This window comes from Vipera ursinii, assembly GCF_947247035.1.
Source record: "Vipera ursinii genome assembly, chromosome: 1".
Classification (NCBI taxonomy): domain Eukaryota; kingdom Metazoa; phylum Chordata; class Lepidosauria; order Squamata; family Viperidae; genus Vipera; species Vipera ursinii.
The window spans coordinates 185558114-185582696 of record NC_139512.1 but is presented as its reverse complement, the minus strand read 5'-3'; the positions used below and the strand labels follow the sequence as shown (position 1 = coordinate 185582696).

The following is a 24583-nucleotide window of genomic DNA, read 5'->3' as shown; positions in this document are numbered from 1 at the left end:
CACCCGAAAGAAGAGAGCGATGCTTTTCTCCCTCCTCCAAAGGAAGGGAGACAAACCAGAATCGCCACCAAGTCACCCCTCCTTTGGGCGAAGTAATCTCCTTGCAATGCAAAACCGCGGGGGCTCTGTCTTTTGTAAAGGGCAGCGCGCACGCTCAAAGAGCAAAGGAGGTTAGCAGCCAAGCAACCTGCTAGTCCAAACTACAAATACTGCTTCTTGGGATGGAGTGGGGTGGGGACAGAGAAGAAACGTCTGGAAATCATGCAAGAACTTTTCCTCTTATTATTGCTGTTATTCTTCCAAGTTACAAAGGGAAAGCAGAAACAAATACTGCTTCTTGGGATGGAGTGGCAGGGGGATGGAGAGGAAACATCTGGAAATCATGCAAGAACTTTTCCTTTAAACTCTTATTAAAGAGTTTTACAAAAACAAAATTTTACAATATATCCCCAAATCCCTCCCACCCCAAACCCACCCACTTCCCCCACCCACTTCCCAGAGATAAATACAGGATTATAGTTACAATAATCATATTCTAAATAAAAATTATGCATAATATACAGCCTGCAATTAGTGCAGGTTCGCATCCCACCAGGCTCAAGGTTGACTCAGCCTTCCATCCTTCCGAGGTAGGTAAAATGAGGACCCAGATTGTTGGGGGCAATTAAGCTGACTTTGTAATAATGCCGCTTGGGGTGTGTGTGAAAGCCCTACCAAGCAGGCATATACATAGAATGAAGGCTACTGCTAAGCTTGTAAGCCGCCCTGAGTCTTCGGAGAAGGGCGGGATATAAATGGAATTAAAATAAAATAAAATAAAAAATAATGCGCTTTAACTCTCTTTTAACATAACTACAAACAACGTACAAATAACAATATCCCACTAAAATCTACTCATAAGCTAAATGGTACTTTTTAGTCCCATATTTGTTTTGAATATAATTTATCCATCTCCTCCAAACTGAAATATATCTTTCCTGTGAATGATCCTTCAGATAAGCATTATCTTAGACATTTCTGCAAGATTCGAAACTTTAAACACCCATTCTTCTATAGTTGGCAAACTATCCTTCTTCCAATATTGTCCCACCAGTAACCGTGCTGCCGTTATCATGTTCAACATCAAGTTAGTTTCTTTAACATCACAATCTACAACAATGCCCAATAAAAACAATTGCGGAGAAAACTTTATCTTTCTCTTAAAAATCTTTTGAATGTTCCACCAAATTTTAATCCAAAAAGCTTTTATATTTCTACAAGTCCACCACATGTGAAAATAGGCAGCTTCTAAACTACCACACCTCCAACATTTAGACTGTACATTAGGATACATGTTGGACAGCTTCTTGGGATCCAGATGCCATCTATAAAACATTTTATAAAAATTTCTCTTAAATTTTGAGCCTGGGTAAATTTAACATTTCTGACCCAAATTATCTCCCAGGTGTCCAACGAAATTGGTTCCTGAATATTTTGTGCCCACTTTATCATGCAGTCTTTAACCAGTTCCGTTTCCGAATCCAATTCAATTAAAGCATTATATATCCTCTTTATATGTGCACAATTTGAATCTCTAATTTGCTTTACTAAATTTTGATCTGTAGTTGTGATGCCAACCTTTTGATCTGACTTCCACCTAGCTTTCAATTGGGTATATTGAAACCAAGAGTAACTTATGTTTTCTTGTCTTAACTCCTCTACTGGTTTAAGTTGCCAATCATTCCCTTGCAATCTAAGTAGTTCCTTATAAGAAACCATATCCATACTCACTCCCATAGATACGCCCTCTATCGCATGTCTAGGAATTCCCCAAATCGGTATTTTATAATTTAACTTATAATAATACTTTTTCCAGACACGCAATAAAGTACTTCTAAGAATATGGGATTTGAAAGCCCTGTCTACCTTCTTATCATAAAGCAAGTATGCATGCCATCCATATACCAAATCCCATCCCTCAAGATGAAGTATTCTCTTGTTAGTTAGATTAAGCCAATCACTAACCCAGGTCAAGGCAACCGCATCATAGTACAATTTCAAATTCGGCGCCTTGAATCCCCCTCTTTCCCTGGCATCTTGTAAAATCTTGAATTTAACTCTTGGTTTTTCCCCCGCCCAGATAAATTCGTTAATACCCTTCTGCCATTGATCAAGGTTGGCATCCTTTTTCAATATAGGTATCATCTGAAACAGAAAGAGAAACTTTGGTAGAACATTCATTTTAACAACTGCAATTCTTCCCAGTAATGATAATTGTAATTTTTTCCAATTATTTAAGTCCCTTTGTACCTTCAACCATAGTGTTTCATAATTATTCTTATACAATTTTACATTTGAGGCTGCAATATATACTCCTAGATATTTAACCTTCTTCACTATTTCAAAACCTGTTAATTTAGATAACATATCCCTTTCACTCATAGATAAATTCTTGGATAATATCTTAGTCTTATTACTATTCACCTTAAACCCAGAAACCTTACCATACTGAGTTATAATTTCCATTAAGTCTATAACCGACTGTAACGGTTGAGATACTGTCACAACCAAGTCATCGGCAAAAGCTCTCAATCTATAATCATTCTGTTTTATTTTAATTCCCTTTATCAAAGAGGACTCTCGAATTTTAATTAGTAAAATCTCTAATGTTAAAACAAACAATAATGGTGATAGGGGGCAACCCTGTCTTGTACCTTTTTCAATTTTAAAAGTCTCTGTTAATCCCCCATTAACTATAATTTCTGCAGTTTGTTGTTGATATATAGCTTTAATAGCATGTAGAAAACCTTCTCCAAAATTCATCTCCTCAACAACTCTTAATAAAAATTGCCAATTCAATTAGTCAAAGGCTTTCTCTGCATCCAAAAATATCAATGCTGCGGAGACTTGGTTGTTCTTATCCAAATATTCAAGCAAGTTAACAATTTGTCTTACATTATATTTCATATACCTCCCAGATGAATCATTTGTTTCAAAACTTGCATTAATCTATTAGCCAATACTTTAGCAAAAATCTTATAATCTGTATTTAAAAGCGATATAGGTCTATAATTTTTAGGTTGAGTAAGATCTAGATCCTCCTTTGGGATCAACGATACAAAAGCTGTCCTCCATGATGGAGGAACTGCGCCTCCAGTCTGAATTTCATTAAACAAAATCTTTAAGGGTTCAATCATTTCAGGCAACAACTTTTTATAGTAAATTGCTGTTAATCCATCTGTTCCCGGAGCCTTGCCCAATTTCAACTGTTTAATAGCTAAAGAAATTTCTTCTGATGTAATTGGGCAATTCATCTCAAGTTGTTGTTCTTGTGAAAGTCTTGGAAAATGAGCTCCCTGTAAATACTTGTCTACATCTAAAGCTTGTATATTCTCTTTAGAATATAATTTCGAGTAAAAATCTAGAAAACTCCTCTTAATCAAATTTTGTTGGTAGACTTCTTTTCCTTTATATTCTATTTTGTCTATAGTACGTAATTTCTGTTTCTTCCTTAATTGATAAGCCAACCATCTACCAGGCTTATTAGCGTTACAAAAAGTATTGTGTTTGGCATAACGCAAATTAGTTGCTACTTTATAGCATATTAAATTGTTCTTTCAATAAATGTATTGAGATCTTTAAATTATTATCCAATGGATTCAAAATGAACTTTTTCTCCTTAGTTTTAATCTCTTCCTCAATAGATATTCCTCAATATCTAAACGTTTTTGCACTTGCTTACGCCTATAAGCATTATTCATATAAATCAAAACCCCTCTCATATAGGAGTGGCAGGGGGATGGAGAGGAAACATCTGGAAATCATGCAAGAACTTTTCCTCTTATTATTGCTATTATTTTTCCAAGTTGCAAAGGAAAAGCAGAAACAGCCCAGCCACGTAGGTCAAGCTCGGCTCTCTTTCTCTCTCTCTTAAACACGGTTCATCAGGAGCTCTGGTGCTTCCCATGCTTGCAGCGGGGAGACTGGAGGCTTTTTCACCAACCTGGGGCAACTTTGCAAAAAACAGCAAAAGAGCATGGAGAAGTGTGGCTCAGCTGTACTTACACCCTGATCCTGCACTCCCGCCGCGCCCTCTTGTTTTCCATTCGCTTGCGGGGCGCTCAGAAGCCAGAGGTGCTTGAAAGCCAGTGTGGGACACTTGGAGGCCACCCACGCGGGGTGCATTGGAAGCCACCCACGCCCGCTCAGAAGCCACCTGCGCAGGCCACTTGGAGGCCACCTGTGCCCGCTCAGAAGCCAGCGCTGCTCAAAAGCCACCCGCACAGCCCACTTGGAGGCCACCCATGCAAGGCACATCGGAAGCCACCCACACCTGCTCAGAAGCCATTGCTGCTCGGAAACCACGTGTGGGGGGCACTTGGAGGCTGCCTGCGCCCTCAGAAGCTGGCAATGCTTGGAAACCACCAGCGCGGGGCGCTTGGAGGCCGCCTGCGCCCACTCAGAAGCCAGCGCTGCTCGGAAAGCACCCGCGTGGGGTGCTTGGAGGCCATCCACATGGGGTGCATTGAAGTCACCCATCCCCGCTCAGGGGCCGGGGCCGCTTGGGAGCCACCCGCGCAGCCAACTTGGAGGCTGCCCACGCCCACTTAGAAGCCGGCACTGCTCGGAAACCACCCGCACTGCTCGGCGGTGTCGAGGCCACCCACCAGGACTTCCAGCTGGCTGGTGGTGTGAGATCCGGACTCCCAGCCTCCCAGCTGATCAGCGGTGCTGTCTTCTGGTCGGCAGCTCAAATCCTGACTCCCAGCCTCCCAGCTGATCAGCGGTGCTGTCGTCTGGTTGGCAGCTCAAATCCAGAGTCTCACCCTCCCAGCTGATTGGCGGAGCAATGAGCAGCTGGCAGGCCAGGTAGCCGGGTTGCTGTGCAGATCCCCCCCTCGATTGATTCTCGAGCCTGAGGCTTGACAGCCGCTCCTGCTCAAAAGGCAGGGTTTGGCGGCCGGCAAGGTGCTCGTGCGGGGCTCTCCCAGGGATGGCAGGCCAAACGGGGACCAGCCTCCCCCTCTCTGCGCTAGAGCAGCACCCACGGAGGCAGCCAAGGGCAAGCAGGACAAGGCCGCTCCTGCTCGAAAGGCAGATTTCGGCAGCCGGCGAGGCGCTTGTGTGGGGCTCTCCCGGGACTGGCGGGCAATGGGGGAGGAGCAGGCTGATCGCCTTACCAGTACCTGGGACTCCAATGTGCCTTCCAGCCACATGTGCCCTGAAGAAGCGCCGATCAGAAGTCAATCCGGTTGCTGCACAACGAGTCCCTGGGGAGGGTGGGGCCTCGCTCTGCGCTTGCGTGCGCCCTCTGTAGGGTTCCTGCAGGCCGCTGCCAAGCAGCATGCTTTCCGGTAGCAAGTGAGCTGGGAAGGAGCGGAGAGTGGGGGGGAGGTGACGGGGGAGGTGGGGGGGAGGAAGGCGACGCCCCGTACCACCAGCCAAGTTGAAAAGCCCTGATTTAAGAGAGCTGACTTCCACATGCTAAGAGAGAGATTAGGAAGGATTCCATGGATGGATATTCTAACAGGATAAACAGTTCAAGATGCTTGGGAAAGTCTGAAAAATGAAATAATGAAGACCCAAGCTAAACTAATACCACAGAGAAAGAAATACAAAATGCACCAGATGAGACTAGCATGGTTCCAAAGAGCTCTCTGACAAATTGTGGGACAAAAAGGTCAAATAAAAAAATTGAAAGAGGAACACATAACTAAAGCAGAATACCAATAGCCTGAATCTGTAAGAAGGGAGTCAGGAAAATGTAGGCTCAGAATGAGCTAAGACCAGCAACTAATGCCAAAAATTATAAAAAAGTTTCTTTCAATATATAAGGAGCAAGAAGTGAAGAAAATGATAGATCCACAAATGGAAGCAGATGGCAAGATGACAAACAGCAGGGGAAAAAGCAGAATTGCTCAATTCCTTTTTTGCATTTATTTTTATGCAAAAGAAACAGCCCAATTTATCAAAATCAGCACTGAGGGAGACAAAACATGAACACAAGACAAGATAGGCAACAAAGTGGTAAAAGAACACCTACCTACTTTGGACAAAGTCAAATATTAGATACTTAGGTAGGAAAAACCAAATGCATTGATATAGAATAGGTATTATCTGGTTCAACATAGTAATTGAGAGAGAGATCTAGGTTTCCTAGTGGACCACCACTTAAGTATGAGCCTGCTATATGCTGCAGTTGTTAAAAAAGCCAATGTAATCCTGTGTTGCATCAACAGAGGAACAGCATCAAGATCACAACTGATTATACTGTTTTATACCACACCAATGAGATCTCATTTACTGTATGCAGTGCTGATCACCATGATACAAAGAAAGATGCTAACATGTTGAAATTGTGCAGGCGAGTACAACAAAGGTGATAAATGGTCCAGAGGCTAAATTGTATGATGAATGGTTGAAGGAGCTAAGTATGTCTAGCCTATTGAAGAGGAGAAGGTGGGGCATGACAACTGTATTGCAATACTGAGGGGCTATCAGAGAAGAAGTGATTGACTTATTCTCCAAAGCACAATATAGCAGGATAAGTAATAGAATAGAACTGGAAGGACCTTAGATGTCTTCTAATCCAGTCCCATGCTCACCTATTCAGACAAGTGACTGTTTAGCCACTTCTTAAAAATCTCCAGTGATGGAGTAACCACGATTTCTGAAGACAAGCTGTTCCACTGGATAATTGTCCTCATTGTTAGGAACTTTCTCCTTAATTCCAGATTGCTTCTCTCTTTGGTCAGTTTCCAACAACTTTTTCTTGTCCTGCCCTCTGGTGCTTTGAAAAATAGTTTAATGCCCTCTTCTTTGGGGCAGCCCCTCAAATACTGGAATACTGCTATCATGTCCTATTTCTTCTTTTCTTTAGACTAGCCAAACCCAAGTCCTGCAGCTGTTCTTCATGTTTCAGTCTCATTTTACTTGCTCTTCTCTGAACTTTTTCCAAGGTCTCAACATCTTTTTTGTAGTATGGTGACAAAAATTGACTGCAATATTCCAGGTGTGTTCTTACTAGTATCTTATAAAGCAGTACAAATACTTCATGTGATCTTGATTCTATGCCTCTGTTTATACAACCTAGGATTGTATTAGCTTTTTTGGCTGCTTCTGCACACTGCTGGCTCATATTCAAGTGATCGTCCATTAGCATTCCAAGGTCCCTCTCACAGGTACTGTTTTTGAGCCAGGTGTCACCTAATCTGTACTTATACCTTTGATTTTTCCTACCTAAATGTAAAACTTTGCTTTTCTCCACATTAAAATTCATTTTGTTGGTTAGGACCCATTGTTCAACATTTGTCAAGGTCTTTTTGGATCCTGAGCTTGTCTTCTGGGTGGAAGCTTGTTAAAGAGAGATCCAACCTAGAAATAATGAGATTTTTCTGATAGTAAGAACAATTAATCAATGAAACCATTTGCCTCATAGATTTGTGGGTGCTCCATTGCTAGAGGTTTTCAAAAATAGACTGGACAACGATTTGACTGGGATGATATAAGGCTCCTGCTCTGAGCAATGGGTTGGACTATAAGTCTTTTCCAGCCTTATGATTCTATGATCTAACAAGCAATCTTTCTGAGCTGCCTTTATTTGCAGCACAGCGCTTCCCCAAAAGATGGTACTGCAAGTTAACAAGCTCATTGACTTTAATTTGTCAGCTCACAGCTGTTGCCTGTAAGTGACAAGACTTTAATCACTTTCACACCTTAAGTTTTTGTTTGCCTCCTAAGCAACTTGGGGCCTGGAGCCTAGTGCATTGGGCAAATAGCTGGCACTAGTGAATTTCTTTCAATTTATGTATTCCCCATTATGTGCCTACTTACTCTCTTGTAATACCTTCCTCTCCAAAGAATATAAATAAAAACATTAATTCTCTTTCTGCTAATTATCCCAACACCAGAGTGAAACAGTGGGGAAACAGGAGCAAAGGGCTATAACATTTGCCCTTTACCAACTTCCTCATACAATTCTGGAAACCTACCCCACTGTTTGGATTTGCTGTTAAGCAAAGGAAAGCTGAAGTAAAATAATAATAATAATAATAATAATAATAATAATAATAATAATAATAATAATAATAATAATAATAATAATAATAATAATAATAATAATTTAATTTCTATACCACCCTTCTTCCGAAGGACTCAGGGTGGTGTACAGGGCAAATACAATAAAAATACAATGTACAAAAGTTAAAAAAGGAATTAAATGTTATTGTTGTTGTTGTTAGCTGCGAAGTCGTGTCCGACCCATCGCGACCCTATGGACAACATTCCTCCAGGCCTTCCTGTCCTCTACCATCTTCTGGAGTCCATTTAAGCTCACGCCTACTGCTTCAGTGACTCCATCCAGCCACCTCATTCTCTGTCGTCCCCTTCTTCTATTGCCCTCGATCTTTCCCAGCATTAGGCACTTCTCCAGTGAGTCCTTCCTTCTCATTAGGTGGCCAAAGTACTTGAGTTTTAGCTTCAGGATCTGGCCTTCTAAAGAGCAGTCAGGATTGATCTCCTCTAGGACTGACCGGTTTGATCGCCTTGCAGTCCAAGGGACCCGCAGGAGTCTTCTAAAGCACCACAGTTCAAAGGCCTCAATTCTTTTGCGCTCAGCCTTTCTTATGGTCCAACTTTCACTGCCATACATTGCAACTGGGAAGACCATAGCCTTGACTATACGCACTTTTGTTGACAGGGTGATGTCTCTGCTTTTTAGTGTGCTGTCTAGATTTGCCATGGCTTTCCTCCCCAGGAGCAAGCGTCTTTTAATTTCTTGGCTACAGTCCCCATCTGCAGTGATCTTGGAGCCCAGGAAAATAAAATCTGTCACTACCTCCATTTCTTCCCCATCTATTTGCCAGGAATTGAGAGGGCCAGATGCCATGATCTTGGTTTTCTTAATGTTAAGTTTCAACCCAAGTTTTGCACTCTCCTTCTTCACCTGCAACAAGAGGCTCTTTAGTTCTTCTTCACTTTCTACCATTAGAGTGGTATCATCTGCGTATCTTAGGTTGTTGATATTTCTTCCGGCAATCTTAATTCCAACTTTTGATTCATCTAGCCCTGCCTTTCTCATGATGTGCTCTGCATATAAGTTAAATAGGCAGGGCGACAGTATAGAGCCTTGCCGGACTCCTTTCCCAATTTTGAACCAATCAGTGGTTCCGTGTCCAGTTCTCACTGTTGCTTCTTGACCCGCATATAGGTTTCTCAAGAGACAAATAAGATGGTCTGGTACTCCCATCTCTTTAAGAACTTGCCACAGTTTGTTATGATCCACACAATCAAAGGCTTTAGCATAGTCAATGAAGCAGAAGTAGATGTTTTTCTGGAACTCCCTAGCTTTCTCCATGATCCAGCGTATGTTGGCAATTTGATCTCTAGTTCCTCTGCCTCTTCGAAATCCTGCCTGTACTTCTGGTAGTTCTCGATCCACATACTGCTGAAGTCTAGCTTGTAGGATTTTAAGCATGACTTTACTAGCATGAGAAATGAGTGCAATGGTGTGATAGTTTGAACATTCTTTGGCACTGCCTTTCTTTGGAATTGGAATGTAAACTGATCTTTTCCAATCCTGAGGCCACTGTTGAGTTTTCCAAATTTGCTGGCAAATTGAGTGTAGCACTTTTACTGCATTGTCTTTTAAGATTTTGAATAGCTCAGCTGGAATACTGTCACTTCCACTAGCTTTGTTGTTGCTCAGCTTTTCTAAGGCCCACTTCACTTCACATTCTAGGATTTCTGGCTCGAGGTCAGTGACCACCTCATTGTGATTATCAGGGACGTTAAGCTCATTCTTGTATAGTTCTTCTGTGTAATTTTGCCATCTCTTCTTAATCTCTTCTGCCTCTGTTAGGTCCCTGCCATTTTGGTCCTTTATCATGCCCATTTTTGCATGAAACGTTCCCTTCATTTCTCCAATTTTCTTGAAAAGATCTCTGGTCCTCCCTATTCTATTGTTTTCTTCTATTTCTTTGCACTGTTCATTTAAGAAGGCATTCTTATCTCTTCTAGCTATTCTCTGGAATTCTGCATTCAATTGGGTGTATCTTTCTTTTTCTCCCTTGCCTTTCGCTTCCCTCCTTTCCTCAGCTATTTGCAAAGCTTCCTCAGACAGCCATTTTGCTTTCTTGCATTTCTTTTTCTTTGGGATGGTTTTGGTTGCTACCTGTTGTACAATGTCGCGAACCTCTGTCCATAGTTCTTCAGGCACTCTATCAGATGTAATTCCTTAAATCTATTTGTCACCTCTACTGTATATTCAACAGGGATATGATTTAATTCATACCTGAGTGGCCTAGTGCTTTTCCCTACTTTCTTCAGTTTAAGCCTAAACTTTGCAAGGAGAAGCTCATGGTCTGAGCCACAGTCAGCTCCTGGTCTTGTTTTTACTGACTGTATAGAGCTTCTCCATCTTTGGCTGCAGAGCATATAGTCAATCTGATTTCTGTGTTGACCATCTGGTGATGTCCATGTGTAGAGCCGTCTCTTGGGTTGTTGGAAAAGAGTGTTTGCTATGACCATCGTATTCTCTTGACAGAATTCTATCAGCCTGTGCCCTGCTTCATTTTGCACTCCAAGGCCAAACTTGCCTGTTATTCCAGTTATCTTTTGGCTTCCTACTTTAGCATTCCAATCCCCCATGATGATAAGAACATCATTTTTTGGTGTTAGTTCTATAAGGTGCTGTAGTGCTTCATAGAACTGGTCAATTTCATCCTCTTCAGCACTGGTGATTGGGGCATAGACTTGGACTACTGTGATATTGAATGGTTTGCCTTGGATTCGAACTGAGATCATTCTGTCATTTTGAGGATTGTATCCCAGGATTGCTTTTCCTACTCTTTTATTGACTATGAAGGCTACTCCATTTCTTCTGAAGGATTCTTGCCCACAGTAGTATACCTGATGGTCATCTGAATTAAATTAACCCATTCCTGTCCATTTTAGTTCGCTGATACCTAAGATGTCAATGTTCAGTCTTGTCATCTCTTGTTTGACCACGTCCAGCTTTCCTTGATTCATGGATCTTACATTCCAGGTTCCTATGGAGAAAAAATCTTTACAGCATCGGACTTTCCTTTCACCACCAGATACATCCACAGCTGAGCATCCTTTCGGCTTTGGCCCAGTTGCTTCATTCTTTCTGGTGCTACTAGTACTAGCCCTCTGCTCTTCCACAGTAGCATACTGGACACCTTCCGACCTGAGGGGCTCATCTTCCGGCGTCATATCGTTTTGCCTTTTGGTACTGTCCATAGGGTTTTCATGGCAAAGATACTGGAGTGGTTTGCCATTTCCTTCTCCAGTGGATCACGTTTTGTCAGAACTCTCTGCTATGACCTGTCCGTCTTGGGTGGCCCTGCACGGCATAGCTCATAGCTTCATTGAATTACGCAAGCCCCTTCGCCACGACAAGGCAGTAATCCATGAAGGGGAGGAATTAAATAATACAGCCCAATTCCAATAAAAATTAATACAATTAATATTAAAATACCCCAAACCCATCAGACCAGGCCAGCTTGTTCAAATAAGTATGTTTTTAGGTCACGTCGGAAGGAGCGAAGGTCGGGAGCCATCCGGAGCTTAACCGGTAAACGGTTCCAAAGGTCTGGCGCACTCACAGAGAACACCCTCCCCCTGTGGGTCGCCAGTCGACACTCTTTGACCGACGGCACCCTAAGGAGGCCCTCTCTGTGGGAGAGCACTGGACGAAGGGAAGTTGATGCCGGCAGCAGGTGCTCCTGTAAGTAATCCAGACCCATGCCATTTAGGGCTTTATAGGTCATTACCAGCACCTTGAATCTTACCTGGAGGGCAACCGGAAATCAATGCAGCTCGCGGAGTAGAGGTGTTACATGGGAGTATCGAGAAACCCCCACCATCACTCATGCGGCTGCATTCTGCACCAGCTGAAGCCTCCGAGTAGTCCTCAAGGGCAGCCCCATGTAGAGAGCATTGCAGTAGTCCAAACGGGAGGTCACGAGCGCATGAGTGACTGTACGCAAGGCATCTCGGTCCAGATAGGGCCGCAACTGGCGCACCAGGCGAACCTGGGCGAAGCCCCCCCTAGTCACAGCTCCTATATGATCTTCCAAAGAGAGCTGTGAGTCTAGGAGGACACCCAAGTTGCGAGCCCTATCTACGGGGGGTAATATCTCACCCCCCATGGTTAGAGATGAAATATTCTGAATTTCCCGAGATGCCAGCACACACAGCCACTCAAATCATAAGCACAGTTTTGTGTTCTTGTTGTTTTCCACAGCAATCATGCGACTTAGTGACTGAGTTGCTGGTTCCAATTATAGTCACTAAATGAAGTTTATCTGATATGTAAATGTTGCTCTACTGTTGTGATAACTTGATTTGCAGAAAATGTTGAACAGTATGAATCTGACCAACACTATTACTATAGTCTGAGTTAGAAAGACTTAATCAGTTATTTTAGATATAAGTTTTGCCAGGGTTTTATAAAGTGCTGTTGCATGAGTTATCTAATTATATTAATTTTATTTTACTGCTTTTCCTCTTATTGTTTATTTTTTGTTTGTTTTTGTATTTTAGTGGTATTAATTAAAGCTCTTGAAAGAAATGTAATAGCAAGTTGGATCGCTTTTTCCATATTTGGTGGCAATGTTATAAAGTTCAATAACTTTGTACAATGATCCATATAAGAATAAATCAATTTTTTAAAGTTTAATTTCTACTTCATCCTGCAGTTTTTTAATTAAATTTTACCGATCTATAATGTTTTTAAGTACTGAAATCAGCTTTGCCCAGGGGTTGTTTGATTATTTCCTTGGAAGAATGGCCATCCAAATTGTTGGAGTATGTTTCAATATACAAAATAACTTTGTATCTTATCTGACACAGAATTCAATTCTATTTGAAAACCATTCTTGGTGTCAGGATAATAATTTAATAGCTAAACAACTTATGTAATGATGTAATGCAATGTAAGGTGGATGAAGCAATAATAGGAATAACTCAGCAGGAGTCTGTATCCCTTTAACAGCTTGAGTATAAAAGGGAAGGCCTTGCTGGAGTCTTTCTCTCTCCTCGGTTTGGTGTTTCCTGTTTCACCACGTGTATGTATCTTGTTTCTAGTGTATATTTGTAGATAGTGTAATATAAACCACCATTTAATACAAACTACTGTTTACTGTATTTATTCCTGGGTTACCTCAGCACAATAAGACTGTGCATGCTCTGACTCTTGAACTATAACTTAACACACAGATTTTGCACTTCATCCAAAATGTCAATGTACAGAATCTACAGAAACTATAGTCTATGTACAAAATTAACTTCATGCAATATTCCAATTACAATAAATTTCCAATAAAAGAGAAGGAGAAGTGGGGAGAAACGGGAGGGGAGTGGTGAGGGAAAGAGGAAGAAGAGGGAAGTAGGAAAGAAAGGAGAAAGGGAGAAAGAAAGTAGAGAAGAGGAAAGAGAGAGAAGGAAGGTGGATACAGTGAAAGGGGAAATGGATGAGCAGCACCCAAACTTACGTGTATGTATCTATGTATTGCGGTATAAGCCGCCCTGAGTCTTCGGAGAAGGGCGGGATATAAATGGAATTAAAATAAAATAAATAAATAAATATTTCTTGACTTGTTTGTGGAAGAAATGGAAAAATAAAAATGAATATAAACTAAAAAAAAGATTTCCAATACAGATTCAAATTATTATAGCTTATAATCAGTTATTTAAATTGTATTGACCATGGTTCCAAATATGTACTCTTATTAAAGTTTAAGCTTTAAAAACTAATTCTTAATTGACTATTTCCAATGGTATATTAGAAACTATCTCTATGATATGTCTATATTTTAGAACTAGTTTATTTATTTGTGTTTTACCATTTTATTTTTCTTTGTTTCTAGTCTTTCTCTAGAATGTACAATTAAAAAGGGGAAAGAAAAAAGGAATTGGGAATCTTTCTCACAACCCCCCCTCCTTCATGGATTACTGCCTTGTCGTGGCGAAGGAGCTTGCGTAAGTCAATGAAGCTATGAGCTGTGCCGTGCAGGGCCACCCAAGACAGACAGGTCATAGCAGAGAGTTCTGACAAAACGTGATCCACTGGAGAAGGAAATGGCAACCCACTACAGTATCTTTGCCATGAAAACCCCATGGACAGTACCAAAAGGAAAAAAGATATGACGCTGGAAGATTAGCCCCTCAGGTCGGAAGGTGTCCAATATACTACTGTGGAAGAGCAGAGGGCTAGTACTAGTAGCACCAGAAAGAATGAAGCAACTGGGCCAAAGCCGAAAGGATGCTCAGCTGTGGATGTATCTGGTGGTGAAAGGAAAGTCCGATGCTGTAAAGATTTTTTCTCCATAGGAACCTGGAATGTAAGATCCATGAATCAAGGAAAGCTGGACGTGGTCAAACAAGAGATGACAAGACTAAACATCGACATCTTAGGTATCTGCGAACTAAAATGGACAGGAATGGGTGAATTTAATTCAGATGACTATCAGGTATACTACTGCGGGCAAGAATCTCTCAGAAGAAATGGAGTAGCCTTCAAAGTCAATAAAAGAGTAGGAAAAGCAATCCTGGGATACAATCCCCAAAATGACAGAATGATCCCAGTTCAAATCCAAGGCAAACCATTCAATATCACAGTAGTCCAAGTCTATGCCCCAACCACTGGTGCTGAAGAGGATGAAACTGACCAGTTCTATGTAACCCTACAGCACATTATAGAACTTACACCAAAAATGATGTCCTTATCATCATGGGGGATTGGAATGCTAAAGTAGGAAGCCAAAAGATAACCAAAAGAAAACAATGGAATAGGGAGGACTACAGAACTCTTCAAAAAAATTGGAGAGATGAAGGGAATGTTTCATGCAAAAATGGGCATAATAAAGGATCAAAATGGCAGGGACCTAATAGAGGCAGAAGAGATTAAGAAGAGGTGGCAAAATTACACAGAAGAACTATACAAGAACGAGCTTAACGTCCCTGATAACCACAATGAAATGGTCACTGACCTCGAGCCAGACATCCTAGAATGTAAAGTGAAATGGGCTTTAGGAAAGCTGAGCAACAACAAAGCTAGTGGAGGAGACAGTATTCCAGCTGAGCTATTCAAAATCGTAAAAGACGATGCAGTAAAAGTGCTACACTCAATTTGCCAGCAAATTTGGAAAACTCAACAGTGGCCACAGGATTGGAAAAGATCAGTTTACATTCCAATTCCAAAGAAAGGCAGTGCCAAAGAATATTCAAACTATCGCACCATTGCACTTATTTCTCATGCTAGTAAAGTTATGCTTAAAATTCTACAAGCTAGACTCCAGCAGTATGTGGATCGAGAACTACCAGAAGTACAGGCAGGATTTCGAAGAGGCAGATGAACTAGAGATCAAATTGCTAACATATGCTGGATCATGGAAAAAGCTAGAGAGTTCCAGAAAAACATCTACTTCTGCTTCATTGACTATGCTAAAGCCTTTGATTGTGTGGATCATAACAAACTGTGGCAAGTCCTTAAAGAGATGGGCGTACCAGACCATCTTATTTGTCTCTTGAGAAACCTATATGTGGGCCAAGAAGCAACAGTGAGAACTGGACACGGAACCACTGATTGGTTCAAAATTGGGAAAGGGGTCCGGCAAGGCTGTATACTGTCGCCTTGCCTATTTAACTTATATGCAGAGCACATCATGAGAAAGGCAGGGCTAGATGAATCAAAAGTTGGAATTAAGATTGCTGGGAGAAATATCTTCAAGCTAAGATATGCAGATGATACCACTCTGATGGCAGAAAGTCAAGAGGAACTAAAGAGCCTCTTGTTGCGAGTGAAGAAGAATGCAAAAGTTGGGTTGAAACTAAATACTAAGAAAACCAAGATCATGGCATCCGGGCCTCTCAATTCCTGGCAAATAGATGGGGAAGAAATGGAGGTAGTGACAGTTTTTATTTTTCTGGGCTCCAAGATCACCGCAGATGGGGACTGCAGCCAAGAAATTAAAAGACGCTTGCTCCTGGGGAGGAAAGCCATGGCAAATTTAGACAGCACACTAAAAAGCAGAGACATCACCCTGTCAACAAAAGTGTGTATAGTCAAGGCTACGGTCTTCCTAGTTGCAATGTATGGCTGTGAAAGTTAGACTATAAGAAAGGCTGAGCGCCAAAGAATTGAAGCCTTTGAGCTTCATCGGAGAAAACTGTGTAGAGAGAGTTTCCTCCTTTAAATTTCTGGGAGTCTACCTCTGTGAAGATCTGACCTGGAAAGTTAACACAACTCAGGTGGCTAGAAAGGCCCAACAGAGGCTTCACTTTCTTAGGGTTTTGCGGAAGAACAGGGTAGAACAACAGCTAATGACCCTCTTTTACCGGTCTACTATAGAGAGCGTCCTCTCGTATTGTATTGTGGTTTGGTATGCTGGTCTGACAGCTGCGGATAGGAAAGTATTACAGAGGGTAGTGAGCACAGCACAAGACATTGTGGGCTGTTCCCTGACACCACTGGATGACATCGCCAGGGCTCGTTGCCTTGGAAGAGTGAGGAAGATTCTCAGGGATGACTCACACCCTGGACGGTATCTCTTTACTCTCCTACCATCTGGTAGGAGATATAGGAATATAGCCAGCCGTACCAACAGGCTGAAAAATAGTTTTTATCCGTGGGCTGTTAGGCTTTTAAATGGGACATAATCTTATGCAGAATTGACTTGGGAGGCCGGTGTGTGGTGTAGTTGGTTCACATAGTGTGGTGGGATGGAGGGTTTGTTGTCACTGTGTGTTGGGGGGAGAGAGCACGGGGGGAGGCTCAGCTAATCTCAATGTACAAATGTTGTACTTTGACAATAAAGGTTTATTATTATTATGGTGCTAGAGAAGACTCCTGTGGAGTGCAAGGCGATCAAACCAGTAAGTCCTAGAGATCAACCTGACTGCTCTTTAGAAGGTCAGATCCTGAAGTTGAAACTCAAATATTTTGGCTATCTAATGAGAAGGAAGGACTCACTGGAGAAGAGCTTAATGCTGGGAAAGGTTGAGGGCAAGAGAAGAAAGGGACGACAGAGAATTAGGTGGCTGGATGGAGTTACTGAAGCAGTAGGCATGAGCCTAAATGCACTCCAGAAGCTGGTAGAGGACAGGAAGGCCTGGAGGAACATTGTCCATGGGATTGCGATGGGTCGGACACAACTTCGCAACTAACAACAACAATCACAAAACATCAGTGGCCCCCAACCTTTTGAACACCAGGGACTGATTCTATGAAGAAAGCTTTTTCCATGGACTGAAGGGGGTGTGGTTTTGTGTGCTGCCTTTATCCCAGGGATGGGGCTTCGCTTGTTTATGAGGCCCGGTTGCTGGCATGCCACGGACTGGTGCTTGTCCATGGACTGGGTGTTGGGTATGCTTTCCCCCTGCAGCTTAGTATCTTTATGCATGCTTTCCCCCTCCAGCTTAGTATCTTTATGAATCTACTGGGTCAGTCAGTATGGTTGCCTGATGCAAAATTGCTGTTTTTTTATGTGTCTTTTAACTGGTTTTAACTGTTGATTTGATATATAAGTCACCCAGTTTTCTAGAGTGGCAGGCTATAATAAAGTTTATTTATTTATTTATTTATTTATTTATTTATTTATTATTTATTTATTTATTTACTTAAATTTATATGCCGCCCTTCTCCCTAAGGACTCAGGGCGGCTCACAACAATAAAAATTAAAAAAGGAAAAACACGGAATGAAAAGTTTAAAAAGAATTAATACAATGATAAAGTAATAAATAAATACAATGATAAATTAATAAATAAATACAATGATAAATTAATAAATAATTAAAATGAACTTGGATTCTTGAAATTTGATCAAATTGTCCACTGTTTGTCTCCAAAAAGTGTAACAGAAAATAAATAAGCACCCCTCTTTATTCAAACATTAACAAAGCAATAGTGTAACTGTATGTCCCCAAAACAATATTCATCATGAGAGAGGCTTCGTTTAGCTGCAGTAGTTTATCAATTTCCTAAAAACATGCAAGATATTTTTTATGCCCATGAAAAATCTTTTGATTTACAGGAATATGTAATCTTAAGGGTTCCTAATCTTAACTGACTATAATATCCAGATAATCAACCATGCTGCATCTTCAGAATACAAATCATGAAGAAATAATTTATAACAGTAAAATCATGTCTCAATCTGATCCAAAAGGGACTATCAAAAAGCTAAGTTTGTATGAAGATAAAAATTCCCAAAGGAAAAGTCCTCAAGAGTTTACTTTGGTAGACCCTTACAAAAAAAGAGATACATACTTATGAATATATGCTTGCATGATCTATAAAACCTGAGACAACAAATGTACCAAAAGTTATTTGATGTGACATATGACTCTTGTTTTAACAGGCGGAGGGGGAATTACTGCATGAATCCTAAACATTTATTTTATTTTATTTTTTATTTTAATTCCATTTATATCCCGCCCTTCTCCGAAGACTCAGGGCGGCTTACAAGCTTAGCAGTAGCCTTCATTCTATGTATATGCCTGCTTATTAGGGCTTTCGCCCCCCCCAAGCGGCATTATTACAAAGTCAGCTTATTGCCCCCAACAATCTGGGTCCTCATTTTACCTACCTCGGAAGGATGGAAGGCTGAGTCAACCTTGAGCCTGGTGGGATGCGAACCTGCACTAATTGCAGGCAGCTGGTGTTACTTAAGGAGGCATTAGCCCAATGCTCCACCAAGGCTCTGAATAAATGAATAAATAAATGAACATGAATAAATAACATACATTTCATGCTTTTTAAATGAACTTTGTATCTATAGATTCCTAAATCAAAATGAACAACTGGAAAGCAGGTAACATTACATTTTCTGTTGTACCTAACAATTTCTTGCTGTCCAGTTTCTGTCTGTTCAGAGGGTTGGTACCATAAATCAGCGTGTGTGCTTCTGAATGCACAGTCTGTAATTCTTCTAGAGTTGCTTTTCTTCCACGGATACACTACAGGAGAAAAGGAAGCAAGTGAAATTCCATTTTCCTTGATGAAAAAGCAGCATCCCAAATAGAAAAATATGAAGAGATTACATCAGAAATGCACTGACTTCAAAAGGCTTCTCTATTTTAAGTCTGAAATGTTGAATAATTGTAGGCAAAATAAAGAATTTTAGGATTCTTGCTCTTTCAGAGACAGAAAAACAAGACTATTCTTACCACAAATTACTGTTTTAGGAACCTCATGGAGTGAGATGGACATTCTTTTACCTAGAGATGGTACTTCCTTCTGGTACTTACAGTATAAAGCAGGACCACCTCTGTCAGGAGGAGGAAATCCCCATATTTCCCACATCAGAATGACACAGAACAAATGGCTGTTAACCTTCATGCCCTCCTAACCCTTCTAGAGATTTCTTAAAGAGAAATTATAGAAAATTTTCATTTTTTCCAGTTTCCAAAAAATCCACTATGGAAATATTAGAGAAATTAACGGTGGAAGAACAAGATCAGGAACTTTAATCCCAGAATGTCTAAAGAATCTTCTGCTGTAAGAAGAAAAATGCATGGTCAATTTTATAATATTTGTTGAATGCATAAATGGAAGACATCTTACAGATGTCTAGAATAAAAAAAAATCCCTGTTAAAGCAACCAAGATTTCCACTCGCTATAAGTGAATGAATAAAAGCTGTTTCCTATCATCTAATATACCAAGGAAAACAATCTTTAATACAAATGTAGATGAGAGATCAAGGACATGTATCCCACCTGTAATGTTTACAGCTGCTCTATTCACACAAAAATTGGCAGAAATGCATATGCCAACTGCATTGTCTGAAATAAGCTGCACCAAGGGGGGGGAGGGAGATGGTGGTATTGCATGCACTTTATTGCAACTAAGAGAATATAAAATACTATTTGACTTCCGGTGGCTCCGCGGCGCCGGAGACAGCCTTCCCGGGCTGCCCGCGGCTCAGCTGTGTGATTTTTCGCCCGAAACAGCGCCGATCAGCTGTTCGGGCGAATTTGAAGCCCCCTCCTCGGGAGAAGAGGAGGGGGTGAGGTCCCAGGTAGGGGTCGAGTTCTCCGGGGCCGCCTGAGCTTGGAGCTTGGGTGGCTGAAGGATTGAACTCCCCCGTAGCCTGGGCTGCTCCCAGCTGGCTAGCGTCTCTGCTCCGGACTTTATGGAGCAGAGCCAGGCGTCTGCGACCATCCCTGCTTGAAGGAGAGACTATGAAAGGAAAAGAGCAGGCAGAGCAGTACAAGAGGGAAAGATGAAGAGATGAAGAGGATTATTTTATTTTACTCTCAAGCTTGATGGACTTTGCTTAAAACTTAAAGTGAAAGTGCGTCACAATTGTAAGTAAAAGATGGCGGCTAAACCTCCCCCTAGAACTTTTCGGAGTGCTGGAAATTCTCCGGTGCAACAACAATCATTACTGCAGGCGTTGCATTCTCCTGATGTATTGACATCGAAGGATCTTGAAAAACATACCCAGTTAATTTTGGAGTCAATGGGTGTTAAATTTGCACAGATGGAGGAGAAATTGGAGAAATTGGAGCAGAGAATGGAAGAAAGGATGGAGCAGAAACTTAGAGAGATGAAGGTAGACATTTTGTCCTCAGTGCATAAAGTAGCTAAATGTGTGGAGGTGCTGGATGATCAAGTGGAAGACTTGACTCAAAAGAATGCTATATTAGAAGCAAAAGTATTGGAAATTGAAGATTTAAAAGACAAAATGGATAGCGAACAGAGTTTGGCTCAATTTTACCAGATGCAGTTTGCTGTTAGAATTAGAGGCCTAAAAGAGAATATTAAGGAAGATTTAAAGCAGCTGGTTTCTGAGGCTTTTGAGGGGGTATTGAACCATCCAGCATCTGAAATAAAACAAGGCATGGACAAAGTGTTTCGTGTGAATTCGTGGATTGCTAAGCAGAGAAAGTTGCCTAGAGATGTGGTGGTTTATTTTGTAAAAAGGGAAATTAGAGATGAAGTTATACAAGCTGCCTATGATACTAAAGTTGTGATTGCTGGTCAAGAAGTTTTGGTTCTAAAAGAAATTCCTCCAAAGATTTTAAAGAGAAGGAAGGACTTTATATTTCTTGTGCAAGAGCTCAAGCAAAGAGATATAAGGTTCAGATGGGAGATCCCAGCTGGGTTGAGCTTCATGTATGATGGCAAAAGGTACTGTTTGGGTACTGTGAAGCAAGCGCATGATTTTTACAACGTTTTAAAAGCAACCCCATCAACACTTCTGGAAGCTGCAGAGGGATCTGGAGAAGGAGAACATCAAGAGGATGAAGATGGACAGATAGACGAGAAGGGTACAGGAGGAGATCAAGCTGCAACTCTTTTGGATGATCCTAGAGAACAGAGGGTGACGCGTGCTGCCTTAAAACGCTCAAAAAAGATTAAAAAATAAGACTAGTAGAAATCTATGGAACTTCCACAATATACTTATAGTCAAGTGGTAGTTGTGTTTTTAAGAGTTTTGGGATGCTATGTATGGTAACAGAATTTTCAATTTGGAATTAATGGACAATTAATTACAGAGGAAGAGGAAGAAAGTTTTGTGGGTTAATGTGGGTTAATTTGTGTAAGAACTATCTATTATAGCCTATTTTGGCTAGAGAGGTTAATAGGGATAGGTGCTTGTGATGTGTAAGTGAGAATATGTCTAGGTAATAGTGAATTGTGGAAGAACATAGATGGGAATGATGCTAGTTTTCTTTTATTTTAGTTCTTTATACATATTTAGTATTGTTAAGGATTGGTTTACTCTATATAAGCTAGAGAGTGATGGATTTTAGAGTTTATAATTGTTAGTATATGATTGTTTATGATTGCTTTTTAGATATATACCTTGTATTTTGCTCTGGGAAGTCGGGGGGGGGGGGAGGGGGGGAGGAGGGGAAGTAGAGGGGGGGGCAGGGGAGGGAGGAGGGAGAGGGGGAGGGGGGGAGATAGGGGGGAGGTAGGGAGGGGAGGAGGGAGGGGGAAGGGGGGTTTTTCAAAGGAAAATTGTATTTTAAAACTTTTCAATAAAAAAAATAATAAAAATGAAAATAAAAAAAATACTATTTTATATGGTTATCATATAAAATATATAAATCAGAATTTCACCAGTGTAATGTTAGGTTTGAATGGGTGCACCTTGTTTCAAAAAGACATATAAGAGAGGAGTGAAATAGCACTGCCATTGGGATTAGGTTTACCTGAACATGTATCCACTATTTTTGGTGCATTGTTAAACTTCTTCATTTTTAACAAAAATGTTCAGTAAAAACAGTCAAAGACAAACCATGAATGTTAGAAGGGTCAATTTTAATCAACCAAGATTGATTAAATAAAATTAATAAGGAAGATCCCAGTAGGAAGAAAACCTTAAAAATGTAGTAGCCAGCTGGAACCTCTTGAAAGGGGAATTGAAATAATAGTGCAGTCACAAACAATGCTAGAAAGAAACATAAGGGACGAAATGTCACTGAATAAGGGAGCTTGATAAGGAGCTGAAATAAAGAAATCTATTTACTGGAAATGGAAGGAAGGGACAATTTGACCAACATTCTGGTCCAAAGTTATTTATGAATTATATGTTATAAACCTGGCTTGGCAACTCAGTGACAGTCAGTGCATTTATGGGTAGCCAGATGCCCCACAGCAATCTATTAGTTATATTCTATAAGCAGATATACCTTCCAGAACAAATGTTAAAAATAGCTCCACTTTACAGTAATCTAAATGTGAAGTCATCATGGTATGAAATATTATAGAGTGGCTGTCCTTCTGTTGGAACCAGTGTAGTTAGTATACCAGCTAAAGTTGATAACAGACACTCCTAGCCATCATGTGACCCTATAGCAGAAAAAACTACCGTAGATTCCGGCGTATAAGACTACTTTTTAACCCATGAAAATCTTCTCAAAAGTCAGGGGTCGTCTTATACGCCGGGTGCTGAAAATTTAGGGACAGGGCTGGCTGGAAAACCTGGAGCGGATCTGCCATTTAGTCTGCGCAGGGAAAGCGGGACCAATTGGAGAAGAAGCTGCAGTCTGTGATTTTTTACAGGCTGGGGTCTGGGCGTCTTTCCTTCTAAAGTTGAAGACCAGCTGTAGTATATCCCAACTTGAAAGGCAGGTGGGGACAGCAGCAGCCAGAGCACCGGCTTAGCTCTAAGGACACATTTGACTCAGGAACTGGGTGGGCTGGCTGGAAAACCTGGAGCGGATCTCCCATTTGGTCTTTTTTTAAAAAAATCCCATTTATATCCTGCCCTTCTCCGAAGACTCAGGGTGGCTTACAATTTAAAGCACAAATCAATGTGCTTAGCAATAGCCTTCATTCTGTGTATATGCCTGTTTATTAGGGCTTTCACACACACACCCCAAGCAGCATTATTACAAAATCAGCTTATTGCCCCCAACAATCTGGGTCCTCATTTTACCTACCTTAGAAGGATGGAAAGCTGAGTCAACCTTGAGCCTGGTGGGATGCGAACCTGCACTAATTGCAGGCAGCTGGTTTTACTTAAGGCTCTGCGTAGGGAAAGCTTTAGAGTGAATTAGGAAAAGTGAAAAAGTGAATTAGGAAAATAGGGAACAGTTGCTGGAATTGGGTATCTGTAGTTTAACGAAGAGAAGGGTGAGGGGTGACATGATAGCAGTGTTCCAATATCTCAGGGGCTGCCACAAAGAAGAGGGAGCCAAGCTATTCTCCAAAGCACCTGAAAGCAGGACAAGAAGCAATGGATGGAAACTAGTCAAGGAGAGAAGCAACCTAGAACTAAGGAGAAACTTCCTGACAGTTAGAACAATTAACCAGTGGAACCACCTGCCTCCAGAAGTGGTGAATGCTCCAACACTGGAAGTTTTTAAGAAGAGACTGGCCAGCCATTTGTCTGAAATGGTATAGGGTTTCCTGCCATAGCAGGGGGTTGGACTAGATGACCTCCAAGGTCCCCTCCAGCTGCTGCTGCTGCTTCTCCTCCTCCTCCTCCTCCTCCTCCTCCTCCTCCTCCTCCTCCTCCTCCTCCTCCTCCTCCTTCTTCTTCTTCTTATTATTATTATTTAATCCACTTGCACTGTTTTATGTTTACATGTTTGATGACAAACAGCCTTATGTTTATAAGTGAGTTTTCCTACTAAGTACCTGCATGTCATAAGCATTTGAATTAAAATTACCATATTAAAATCAAATCTGATGTTTTTTAATTTTTATTTGGTGTGCGTTGGAAGAGGGGTAGTCTTATACGGCGAGTATAGCCCAAACCCTATAATTTAACAGGAAATGTAGGGGGTCGTCTTATACGCCCAGTCGTCTTATACGCCGGAAAATACGGTACATGCAAATGTTAAATAGCATAAGGGACAAAATGGTATGTTGTGGGACATCATAGCATAGCTGCCAGGTTGTTTACCACAACCATTAAGATTAAGACTTCTATCCTTGAAGTAGAACTGGAACCAATTTAACCAAGTGCTCCCAATCCCTATCTCACAGAGATGGTCTAGAAAATACCATGATTAAAATCTATTGTGAAATCAAGCAGGTTCAACATACACTCCTCTCTGTTCTGCAAGCATTCATCTATACAATAGCTGATTCTGTACCCAAATCAGTCTAAGCACA

General features: G+C 41.1%; 1 protein-coding gene across 4 annotated transcripts in view; it reads right to left on the bottom strand.

Moving 5' to 3' along the window:
* Window positions 1-24583, bottom strand: part of HDAC4 (histone deacetylase 4) — a 371455-nt gene that overhangs the window by 105655 nt on the left and 241217 nt on the right. For all 4 annotated transcript variants that reach the window (XM_083350735.1, XM_083350737.1, XM_083350736.1 and 1 more), the window contains one exon: window positions 18841-18961. In XM_083350735.1, the coding sequence (XP_083206861.1) occupies window positions 18841-18961 (121 nt within the window). The remainder of the gene's footprint in view (window positions 1-18840; window positions 18962-24583) is intronic.